This window comes from Acipenser ruthenus, chromosome 4 (genome assembly GCF_902713425.1).
Source record: "Acipenser ruthenus chromosome 4, fAciRut3.2 maternal haplotype, whole genome shotgun sequence".
In the NCBI taxonomy this organism is placed as follows: Eukaryota; Metazoa; Chordata; class Actinopteri; order Acipenseriformes; family Acipenseridae; genus Acipenser; species Acipenser ruthenus.
Window position 1 is genome coordinate 42,122,199 of NC_081192.1, and position 12,756 is coordinate 42,134,954.

General features: G+C 40.8%; 1 protein-coding gene across 1 annotated transcript in view; it reads left to right on the forward strand.

The window, feature by feature from the left end:
• LOC117399468 (eukaryotic translation initiation factor 3 subunit E-B) overlaps positions 1–12,380 on the forward strand; it is a 55,800-nt gene extending 43,420 nt beyond the window's left edge. The window contains exons 11-13 of the mRNA XM_033998675.3: positions 11,085–11,187; positions 11,319–11,453; positions 12,181–12,380. Of these exons, the coding sequence (XP_033854566.1) occupies positions 11,085–11,187; positions 11,319–11,453; positions 12,181–12,216 (274 nt within the window). The 3' untranslated portion in view covers positions 12,217–12,380. The remainder of the gene's footprint in view (positions 1–11,084; positions 11,188–11,318; positions 11,454–12,180) is intronic.
• Positions 12,381–12,756: the final 376 nt, after the last annotated feature.

The window sequence follows — 12,756 nt, forward strand, 5'->3', positions numbered from 1 at the left end:
ATGTGGAACGTAATAAACGAGAACCAAAGCGATTTCTTTTTTTTTCCCACTTCATTTTACAATGCCATTTCCACGTTTGTTTTATTTGAAGTGTTTAAAGTTAAATTTCAGTTTTCGTTTGCTTGTTCAGCTACAAAAAGGCACAAGTAAACCTCATGTTATTACTTTATGAAACATGTCTTTGGCCACTGTTTACTGTGAAGAAATGGCAAGGAATGAAAAAAAAGTAAATAAAATAGTGTCAACTTCATGTACTATTTATTTCAGGAATAAACAAAACAACGTTTAACTTGAACTGCTATTTGACCATCCTTTTGTTTTGTAGTTAATTCACTGGGGTAAAGTAAGGCCTACACAACCTATTCTTTACTCCTGGGATATTTTTCTACTTTAACGTGCTACGTATTGTAACATCTTGCTGTAAAATAAAGGCACGCACACAGGGGCCACGCCCCCTTGCCCCTGCTGCTGTGCTGTCTCTGCCTGCGTTCTGAGCAATATAATGGCTTTTATTTTCTTTTTGAAAACAAACGAATATCCAAACAAATATTTAAATTGAGCGAATATTCTAATTTGAAAATCCCATGTTCATCCCCGCACTATTATCAAAATAATAATCAAAATGCCTGTCTTGCGTCTGTCATCCTCCCTGCCCTGGGGCAATTTTTAAGATTGAAGGCTGAACTAAAATCCCTCCTTGTAAAAGCTAAAGCAGAGTGGCCTTTTCAACTTAGAAGCATCTAAATACATGTGTCTTCCAGTCTGTCAAATTGCCTTTTGTATTTCCCATAAAATTGCTTTTGAACCAGTCTAGACTGCATTTCACATATATTATGATTGCCCTTGGTTTTCTGTTGTGCATCCAGATGCTAAACTATAAGACTTGGAAGGCAACTACAAGCCAAGAGCTATACCATTGCAAACAGTCCCGAATGTATGGATGAAAATTAAATTACAAGAATCGCTGCGTGGCAGTGGCTTTGTCAAAATCAGAACTGGTTTAAAAACTGAACCTAAAATTGTCAGTTCTTATTTCACAACTTTAGAGCTAAACACTAGCTAAAAGGGGGGGGACATGTTGCCAGCTTCTTGGTGTATGGTGGTATGATACCAAACATTGTAGTAAAGGGGGTTCTGTCCTCTTGTGGTTTTGCACAGCTGTCTGAAACACTGAATTGACATTTTCAAAATAAGATAATTTTGAAAAAAGGTCAAAAGAAAAAAGATAAACCTGCGGTTAATTTCTTTTGGCTTTTTTGATGTTTTTGTTTAAATGTTTTAATTTTAATCCAGTTCTTGTAATGGTTAATTTGACTGATATTTAGGGAGTAGACATAGGAATAGTGTTAGTTGTATTGTACCAACAAATATAAACCCTTTTTTGGCCTTACTTTTTTTACAAATCTTCTGTTGCTAACATGGAATGCCTGAATGCCATATCTGAGATGTCTGCATGCTTAATATGTCAGTAACTTTATCAAGGTCCTTACAGGTGGTGTCCACTATAACCTTTATTACCACACACATTTTTTTCACATGTCCATTTTTTACTTCTTGTTTACAAAGCCCTTAGTCAATCTGCCTCCAGGGATTCTAGTTTGTGTGTATACAGTACATATATTTACCAGTTTGGCTAAATATGTAGTAGGGATGGGAATTTCGAATAGTTTCCTATTCGAATACACGGGTGCCAACATTTTCGTGTATTTGAATACCTGAAATAAAGAATAAAAGGCAAATGTGTATGTGTACTACAGCAGACAGCATAGAGTGTGTCCTTGGCTTCCTTTTCAGCACATGCTATATCCATTTGTTTACAAATTTAAAGTTAGCTGCCATCTCCTGGAAGCTGTTTCACAGTTGCCTAGCAACAGCGGCTGTGTGCATTCATTACAGGGGAACTCAAGCGGGGGATCTGTTAGCATTAGCTGAAAACAAGGCAACAAAATTGGCAACAATTTCAAACAATGTATTTACTGTAGAATTTAGCTTTTACAAGCATTGCATGATTAATTAGGGTCCTTAAGTTGTGATATGCCAATCTCATTCACATGAACGCTCAGGGTTTAACACTGATTTTGAACACTTGTCAAGCGTCAGCATTTAAAAAAAAAAAAAAAAAAAAAAAAGACGTGTTTGCTTCTACTAGTAGTTAATATGTCTTTTGTGTACTTGAATATGTAATATGCTGTTGGAATATTTTTTTTATTTATTTTTTTATTTTAGTGCATTCGACTACACTGACCCATCCCCAATATATACGGACTTCAGCACTGTAGTAATCAGATTTTTTTTAAGGGGAAAGGGGGTGGTTGCCTTCCAGTCAGTGCTGTGATTTTTCTCATGTACTACCTTAGTACAGTAAAGTTTTAAGTCTTTTTATATGTTTAGTGTATAACTTCATAAGGTTGCAAGAAAGTGATTGTGTTGTGTGCTTAGTATAGCACACACCATTTCTATAAGCTACAGTAAGATAACTATTTCAGAAGCTGGCTTTATGTCGATAGAATGCCTTTCCTCCTGGTTCACATTATCGTGGCATGACAAAATAAATCGCAGAATAACAATGATGCACTTCTGCCTTTTAATGAGGTTCCATAACTAGTAGTCGAGCATCTGCAGTGCATTCCTTAGCCTGAAGCAGAAACACTTGACAGCTGCAGCTGTTAGCAGGTTGCTTTACCTGTACAATTTATTGCATCCTGTTTAATTATTCCTGTAGTTTTAACTGCTGTATAGTATTTCATTAACAAATTCATGGCACATGTTCAGTGCACAATTTTTTTTATTATACATTTTATTTAGATCGATGTGTAGATAATGGTATAAAGTTTGCACGGAAATTGAAGGCTTCCCTTAAGGTATAAGCCATAGAAATGTATGAAACATTATGTTATGCTAAAAATGAAAACCTGTGTTTTCAGAAGTGCTTGCAGCAAATTTACATCAGGATAATTGCAAAGCTGTAGAATGTCTGTATTCAAGGTTGAAGTCTGGAATATGATAGTGCTGTGTACGATTCTCATGTTGCACATAGTCTGGAATTGATTCGGAGTCTTAGTTTTTTTGGCAGCCTCCCTGCAATTGGATCTATATATTTGTTAAAGAGCACAAAGGTTAGTGGCAATACTGAACTAGTAAGTTGAGTTGTGTGTTTTTTTTTTTGTTTTTTTTTTTAGAGGCTGTGGGGGTGGGTCAGTGTACTCAATCTTTACACTAGAATAAAACTCAAATCCTATTTTGTCCATTTTACTTTAGGTGTAGGGATTAAACAGTACTTCACATTTAGTGGTAAGCTGCACATAACACTCTGCCAATAATGGGCATTTCAAAATAAAACTAAAACTGCCACTCAAATAATGTGTTTGATTTTGATAGCTTCTGTGGTAAAGAGCATTCAGAAAAGCAAATGGCTAATTTGAATAGAAGCAAATACTAACTGGCACTTTTTACTTTCATCATTACCTCCACACTATAGAATGATTCTCATCTGACATTCTGTGATTGAACACAAGCAAAATAACAATAAAAATGGCTGTCAAACCATACTTTAGAAATAAAATTTCTTTAGGTTTATTATAATGATTAAATGACAATCTGACAATGCAGGAGTTTTGATCTTGTATTACCTATTTAATGGTTTAGACTAGTGATGAAAGGAATTACTGTCTATTGGTTTGGAAAACTAGAAACAAAAAATAGTGTTGCATAGAGAACAGAATATATGGTTCCCTATCAAGTACACAACCATTACCTCATGGATATTAATCCTTTGATATCGTCTAACCTGAATAGATATTCCAAAGCTGCACGTAGTGCCAGTGACGCAGTTGTGCCTGCCCCCGAGGGCATAAAAAGACTGCTGACACTTAACATCGTCATCATTTTTCCTTTCACCTCCTGAGAGAGTGTTGAATAAACTACTTTTCTCTGCTTTTTCACTTGTGTATTACACTATTAATGCGATTTAAATTACGTGTTTCATAGTAATTACTTCACGTATTGTGCATTCAGTTGTGGTTTTTCGTTAAGTCCCTCGGTGGCCTTGTGCTCCGCGCAAACCTTCCCTGGGATCAAACACCTTAAGTTGGCTACTTGTGTTCTCTCTTAAGCTGCTAGCTTAATGGAGAACACAAAATAAAAATAAAAAGTGTGTTTCTTTTGTTATAAAAACTGTATTAAAATAACGGTAACTGTATTGTGTGAGGCTTTTTTTTTCTCTGTATTTTCTTTATTTTTTTTTCCACAGAAACACTAACGTGGCTGCTGGGCTCAGCTCGGTCCGGCGTTAGACCGAGACGCGCTGGGTCAGGCTGCTTGCAGTTTTTTCTCAGTGTCTCGTTGCCACATTAAAATCTGCTTGCAGAATTAGTGTGAAAACTGTTAGGTAACAGTAGGCTTTCCTTAGTTTTCGAACTATTGGTCAGCCAAGAGCATTACAGGTGGGTATCCCTATATCGCTCCAGTGGTCACTGTAGGTCCCAGACCTGCTCCAGTTCCTGCCGGTACTGTTGTACAACGAACAAGGTTACCTTTGCCGATTTGCTTGCAGTCACTGGGCTCAGCTCTGCTTTGGGTCTGACTGCTTGCAGTCCTTCCCGCAGTGTCTCGTTGCTGCTCTGGTCTCTGCTTGCAGTGCCACTGCGAAGGCTGTCAGTGATAGCAGGCTTCCTCCAGTCTTAGGACTGTTTTGTGGTAAGCCAGAAGTTATACAGGTGTACAACCCTGTATTTTGCTTCTTTGGTAACTCTAGGTCACTGATCTACCACCGTTCTTAGTGAATGAGGTTACCGAAATGGTAGTGTACCATGCTCTGCACTGCACCGCACCGCACCGTGTGCACCGTACCATTGTGTCGTGCACTTTACCGTTCCGTTTGCAACATATCGTGTGTATCGTACCATTTTCATTGTACTGTACCGTTTGCACTGTACCATGCACCGTACTGTGCGTGTACAATACTGTACTGGTGCTTACACACCATACAGGTACTTAAGAGCAGCGAACATGGCTTGAGTTTGAGTCGCGCTGTTTTTATCTTTTTACAGCACTTGCCTGTACAGCAGCGTTGCTGCTTGTGTTGTCTGAGACAGCAGGGTTTTGTTACAAGTACTGTATACTGCACCAGCCCTGTTACAGTAAGTACTGTATATAGGAGCTGCAGCTCCCACCCTATTACACTGCAGTGTTGCTGCTTCAGCAGACGCGTCCAGCTTCGGCTGGGGCATGGTCTAGAATGGCAGAGGTGGCGTAGGGGATGTGTAACCCCCAATGTGCACAAATGTACCTACCCTGTGTTGCAGGCACCGAACCAGTACCAAACAGCATTGCTTGTCATGCAAGTCTTTAACAAGCTGAGGCAGCAACTGTACATTCTTACTGTACATTGCTTGCTATTTGCATTATGCCTGGGTCTTATCCCTGTGACACATGCAAAGCCAGACTGCCTGTCTAGTACCAAGCAGGCCTCGTTAACAGTCCAATTGCTGTTTTTAGCAAGCTGAGGCAGCAACTGTACTTTCTTATGGTACATAGCTTGCTATTTGCATAATGACTAGGTTTCATCCCTGTAACATATGCAAGGCCAGGCTGCCTGTGGAAAAGCAGATGATCTTCCTGCCTGAGGCAGCAGCACGCAAAGGAGGCACTGATAAACCGTATTTCAGCAAGTTCTGTGTGCATTCTGCAAGCGTACGTTGGAGAAACGTTTCTCCTGCAGCTCTACAGACAGCTCTGCGTCCCTCATCTGTACAGCGCTCTTCCCCATCACCCTCTCATAGAGAGGTGGCTGCGTCCTCACCCCATGGCTCTATGCCAAGGGAGAGCCACACACCCGGGTATAGAGAAGCTCTGGGCGTCAGTTTCTGGCCTGCTACTGACCGGTGTTCCCATCCCAGTCTGGTACCAAGCAAGCCTTGTTGACAGTGCTGTTACTGTCTTTATCAGCTGAAGCAGCAACTGTACATTCTTACTCTACATTGTTTGCTATTGCATATGCCTGGGTTTTTATCCCTGTGCTAGCAGCTTCAGGGACCAGCACAGCCAGTTGTGCCTCCGGCCAGACCGCCTCCCGGCGCAGAGGCAAAAGCCTCAGGCAAGCCACAAGATGAGGTCCAGGGCCCCTTCTCAGGGAGTATTGGCATCAGTGCACTACAGACATCTGGGTGTTTACAACTGCTCAGACCGGCTACTCGCTGCAGTTCAAGCACGGTCCCACTCCCTTTCGGGTTGTGACTGCAGCCTCAGTCATGGACCCACAGGACACTGCTGTGTGAATCAGGAGGTAGCAGCTCTGCTGCAAAAATGGTAAATTCTTATTGGTACACCCCCTCCAATTTGGAGGACGGGTTCTACTCCATGCCCAAGTGGGATGGTGGCCTCAGACCAATCCTCGACCTCAGTCAGGTCAACCTGTTCTGAGCTGAAGGAAGTTCAAAATGTGATGATGCAACAGCTAGTTAACGTCATTCAGACCAGGCAATTGGTTCACCAAGGTGGACTTCAAAGGTGGCTGTTTCCATATCCCCATAAAACCTGGCACACTTGAGTACCTGCGGTTCGCTTTTAGGGAACAGCATACAAGTTCCAAGTTTTGCCATTTGGCCTCTGCATTAGCTCCCCATGCTTTTTTCAAGGTGCAGGGAAGCTATGCTGGCCCCACTGAGACTCAAAAGTATCAGAGTACTCTATTATTGGACGACTGGTTCGTTTTGCCCAGTCTCCAGCTCAGACATACGCTCACACGTAACTGTTCATCGGCCAGCTTCTACGGTTAGGGCTTACAGTGAATCTGCAAAGAGCCAGCTCAAACCTTCCCAGACAGCCTCCTATCTAGGACGGCAGTGTGCAGAGAATAGCCACCAGAGCCATTCAGCTCAACAGAGCACTCAGGGTAATGATGTTCCAGAACTTTTTGGCTTGAGGGCAGTGGCTTCTCAGACCCTACCTCATATACTCCCTGTGCAAGCCTGGGTCAATATCAGGGTTTTTCAGCCCACATTGAACCGCAGCTGCCTGTTTACGGTGTTCTTCACTGTCTAAGGGTACTCCTCTTGTTGCACCTCAGCGTAGCGTTGGGCAGTGTCACCAAAAAGAGGCCATCACCACAAACACGTACAGCCTAGGCTTGGGCACTGTATAGAATGGCACTCCACATAATGGTTTGGCACTGCAGGCAGTTTAACTGGCCTTGTAGCATTATTGCAGATGGTTCGAGGGAAGCATGTGATTGTCCGTGCAGACAACGCAACAGTGGTGGTTACCTCCATCGAGTAGCCCACAAGCTGTTGCTCTGGGCGCATGATCACCTCCTTTCCCTGTAAGCAGTACACCTGCTTGGGGTGATAAGCTAGGCGACTGACCTCCACTCAAGGAGAGTTCCCAGTGCCTCAGAATGGAGGTTTCAACCAGAGGTGGTGAGCTTATTTGGCAACGGTTCGGGAGAGCAGAGGTAGACCTCCCAGGAATCGACCTGTTGTCCCCGCTGGTTCTCCATAACAGGAGCCGGGGACCCACTGGCGATAGATGCCTTTGCACACCAGTGGCTGAGGCAGCTGTTATTTGCCTTCTCACCGCTCACCATGCTCCCGCTGTGTCTGGAGAAAATCACACAGGACCGGGCCAGGGTGCTATTAGTAGCTCCTTACTGGCCCAGGAGTGTGGTTTCCAGTTCTGATGCAGCTACTGAGCTGTCAGCCGTGGAGCCTGCCCAAACGTCACGACCTGTTCAGTCAGGCACGGGAGACTGTGGCATCCCAACCCATCGAGCCTGCGGCTCTGGGTCTGGCCCCTGAACGGCAGCATTTGAGCCATCCAGGGCTTTCCAACAGGGTTATTGACACCCTGCAGAATGCCACAGCAGCGTCCTCTCGTTCCCTGTATGGGTACAAGTGGGCCCTTTGAGCCCTTGTATTCAGCTAAGCTGAAATATTTATCTTTAAAAGCGGCTTCCTTGCTTACAATGACATCTGCTAAGCGGGTAGGTGAGATGCAAGCATTTTCGATGCAAAAGTCTGCTTGATTTTTGCAGAAGCCAAGACAAAGGTTACGCTTCATACCAATCCTGCTTTTTTGCCGAACACTATCTCGGCATTCCATGTCAGCCAATCTGGATTTGGAGGCTTCTTCCACCTCCTTCCAGTCTGACAGGGAGCTGCAGCTCCATACGCTCTGTCCAGTGCTGGCCTTGGCGTGCTATGTTGACGGGACAAAAAGTTGGAGGCAGTCTGCACAATGTGTTGTCTGTTCTGGAGCAAAGTTCCATGATCAAGCCCTGTCTAGGCAGAGGCTATCCAAATGGATCACAGACACAGTCAAGACTTAGCTGGCCAACTTGCCCCATCCAGAAAAAACTCACTGCTCATTCCTTCCAGGGATATGGCAGTTTTGTGGGTTTTATTCCAGGGTGCATCGGTCAGTGACATTTGCAATGCAGTGGTGTGGGCTACTACCCATACCTTACTAGGTTCTATCAAATGAATGTCGTGGATCCACAAAACCCTGGTTTTGGAACAAGAGTGTTAAGGGCAGCCTCAAGCTCGACCCTTACAGCAAAAACAGAGGTGAGTTCTCCCTCAATTTTTTAGCCCTAGCTACTTGTACTGGGGTTCCTCATAGTAACGCACAAGGTGGCCATTGGCTTAGCCTTGTAGCTTTCCAATTGGTCTACAGTATTGCCTTGTGACAGCTTTGGTATTCATACCCATGAGGTAATGGTTACATTTCGTACTTGATAGGGAACGTTAGGTTATTATCATAACCCTGGTCCCCTGAAATAGAAATGTAACCATTAACCTTCAAGGTCACTGCATTAATTATTGCAGCAAGTCTCGAAGGAAAAATTATGACGATGTTAGTGTCAGCAGTCTGCCCTCGGGGGCAGGCACGACTGCATCACTGGCACTACGTGCAGCTTTGGAATATCTATTCAGGTTTCATGAGGTAATGGTTACATTTCTATTTCCGGCAACCATAGTTATGATAATAACCTAACGATTTCTTGTCTTGCAACATTGTAATATGTTGTAAAATGAGAAATCTGCATATTTTGTTGAATGTTGCACCCCCCACATTCAGCTATTACTTTACCTGACTTTTATTAATGTAGCAAATTAAGATGACGTCAGAAGTTATGTACAGCAATGTACATTTATAATATTACTCGGTATAGCCCACAAACCTGGACACTGATGTCAAATACTCAGGGTCAGGTTGCAATACATTGGGACTGGTAGGTTTGTGCTCCTGCAAGTTCATATTAAATCATGAACAAAAACACAAGATCAGTCTGCATAGATAATGCAAGCTTTTCATAAAAGAGGAAGTTGTTTGTTTGTTTTTTTGTTACCCTGCTGTACAAAAAAAAATATTCACACACTTGGGAAATAGTTTAACAAACTTAATTTTGAAATGGCTTTCTTTTATTAGTAGCTGTCTTTACATAAATAGTTATCTTTGCTAATAGTGAAGGTATTACAGGGGATCATGTGCACCATCTTGCTAATGTGTTCTATAACCTCGAGTATTTGTTTTGGTGCCAACAACAAAACGCTCCGTTTGAAGGTGTTAATTACTCAATTGAGTTGCAAATTCGGCAGGAAAGTCTAAACGTTTTAGTGAGTCAGGTTCACAGCGGTGCAACCTGAAGTGAATTACTGTTAAGTTGAGTTAATAGCTTTCTTCTTTAACAACATGACATCTTGCGTGGCTGTAGAGGATAGCGTGACAGGAAATTGTCCTGGTTTTGTTTAGCATGTTACTCACAGTAACTTACCTTTTGAAAAACAAACCGAGATTAATGGTGCAGGAAGTGGTGAGATAATGAGGAACGAGCTGGGTCTTTCAGCTTTTATGCTGTTTGTTAGCAGGTAAGCTATTGCAGGTATAGTAAAGTGCCAGACTTTAGTCTTTGTTGATAATAGACAGATTTATAGGTCTTTGAAATTAGATGAAGTCCAGCAGGAAATGCAAGGAGTTTATTGGAAAGCCACAGGAAGCCCAGCTGCAGCAGTGATGCTTGGGTAAAAGAATGCCTGCCTGTTTAACCAAAATGACACATCTCTATCTGATTTTAAAAGGAGTAAAGTTGGCTTTGATTTTGGGATAGTAACAGTAGACCTGGCTGGTGGATTAACTTTGGTTGTCACGACATTTGAGAAAGCAAAGTTAGGTAAAAAGTGCTGTCACAGGGTACATCAAAGAAAACGACCTACTGTGAAGTGATTCATTGCTAATTGAGTTGGCCTAAACACTTTCATCTGCCACTGTTCAACTGAAAAGGATTGTTGATTGCTGCTTTAAGTAAACTCAGGGTTGATGTTGCTTCTCCAGCCCAAATGAATACTTCATCATGATTGCCTTGTCAGACAAGCAAGAACATTTTTTGGTATGTGTGGTAGTTTATTTTTTAATTGCTCTTTAACTGTGAACTGGTAAATTGTGGTAGATGTATGGTTTTGAGTTAGTTTAAAGTTTAAAATATGTTTTGTTTGAGTGAAAATTGAGAAAACATATTGATTTTAAAATAAATACAATCCCATCTATACTGTTGTACCAGTGGGGAATGAAATTCCCAGCAATGCGGATATAGTGGTAGTGGTCATGGTGACAAACATTTTTTAAAGTTGACACTTGATTGGCTGATCTACATGTCTGAATCTGATTAAACTTACCCTACAAGAAACTATTTCACATACAATGAATGTAGGTCATTCTTGTATGGATAACTTGGTGTTTATCAGCAAATGATGAAAACTAGCTCAGGTGTCATGTAAAATGAGGTTGTGGCCTCACTAGCTGGCTGTTATTGGCACTCTGCTTGAGAAAGGGCAGGAATTGATTGTCAGGGATGCTCTAGTCAGAATTGAGGTATATTCGCAGAGTTGTGAGTTGCAAAGCTTGCATTGCATAATAATTGGTTATGGATAAACATTAAACAGATATTTAATGTTCAAAATCAACTACCCTAGTCTTTTAAATTGGGTACACAGCTATAAAACTATTCCCTTTACATTATGTCTGTATCTGGTTTTTGCTACTAGGATAAGCGTTGTGCCTAATTTAATCATCACCTTTTTACCTTTTAGCATGCTGGCAGACAAATTGAACATGACACCTGAAGAGGCTGAGAGATGGATTGTTAACCTAATTCGCAATGCAAGGCTAGATGCAAAAATAGATTCAAAACTGGTAAGGTTTCAGTTTAAGGGTGTTTGTTTTAGTTTTTGATTGGGGGTAGGGATATCACTTTTATTTATTTTTTAACAAATTGAGCATTTCAAACAGTGATCATGAATGTTTCTTTTTTTCCATTTTTCCAGGGTCATGTTGTTATGGGCAACAATGCTGTATCACCCTACCAGCAAGTGATTGAAAAGACAAAGAGCCTTTCTTTTCGCAGTCAGATGTTGGCAATGAACATTGAGAAAAAAATTAACCATAACAACCGGAATGAGGTGAGAACACTGTTTAAATTTTAAATGCTTATTTAGAAAATTAGAAGGATACAATCGTTCAAAGATGTTTTAATTTGGTAAATTCAGAATTATTTTAATACGGATATGCAATAGTACTGCACATCTGCTTTTAAAGTTTTGGAAGCTAAACATAAAATTAACCAGTTTAAATTGGTAAGTTGGCTAGGGAGAATGTACACTGTAAAAGCATAGCCTAATGCATGTCATTTTACTTCAGTGCTCAATATAAGATGCTGTAGCAACATTTCTTGTTTCATAGCACTTGTATAAAGGCAGTAATTATAATTTAAACTAAGATTATTTTTTATATATATGCATTATTTGCTTTTTGTATCTTTTTAAAGTTTTTTAAATCGCTTTTAAATGGTTTGTTATTGCTGTAAAATAAACACCCATAATGTAATATTATAAAAACACTCTTGTTAAGGAATTCAGTAATTTGAGATAGAAGTTGCTAACAACTTACAGAGTACTATTCTATCTTTTAGTCCCCAGGACATTCAGCAATTATATCTGAAGCTTTTACTTTGCAGTCTAGCATGTTTACATGGTACCTCCAGTAGTTTAAAATTGCTTCTCTTCATTTACGTATTACCAAATTGCTATTATTGTTTTATTTTTTGTTTGAATAAAACCTATTTGTTGCTTTTATTGTTTTATTTTTTTATTGGGAATGTAATGCCATATTTTCTTGCTTGTTTTACAGACTCCCAACTGGGCTGCTCAAGATTCAGGATTTTAATACAAAATCTAATAAAAAATTTTAAAAAAGTGGTTCAAGGTAATCTTTGCCACAAGGTAATCTTTTTTTCACCATCAAATTCCAATTCTTATACTGCATCTGTTTTTTAGAAAGGACCATGTCTTGCATTCAACAAATTACTTTGAATAAAGAGTCAAAAGAAATATTTGTGTTCATCCATTGTGTGTTTGTTTTTATATAGTATAAAGTGTACTTTTTGAACAACTGGATGTTTTAACCACTTCAGGTACATCAAAAGACCACAGCACTTGCAGTACCATGCCATACCTGCATATGTCAAGGTTTGCTGTCTATTCTGAGATTTCTTTCAGCCTGGTCTGGCAACACGTGTGCTGTAAAGGCTGTGTTGGTGCTGTGGAATGCTTTTTTGTAGTCGGTGTTGAGTTTGTCTGCTGACATTCGTATCCAATCGCATTTCGTGCAAACATCCCTTTTGTCTGTGAGAAGAATGGAAGATACAGCAGCAAACCATCTGCAATCTAAAGGTGTATATGTTAGGACCCCAACCCGAAATACGCC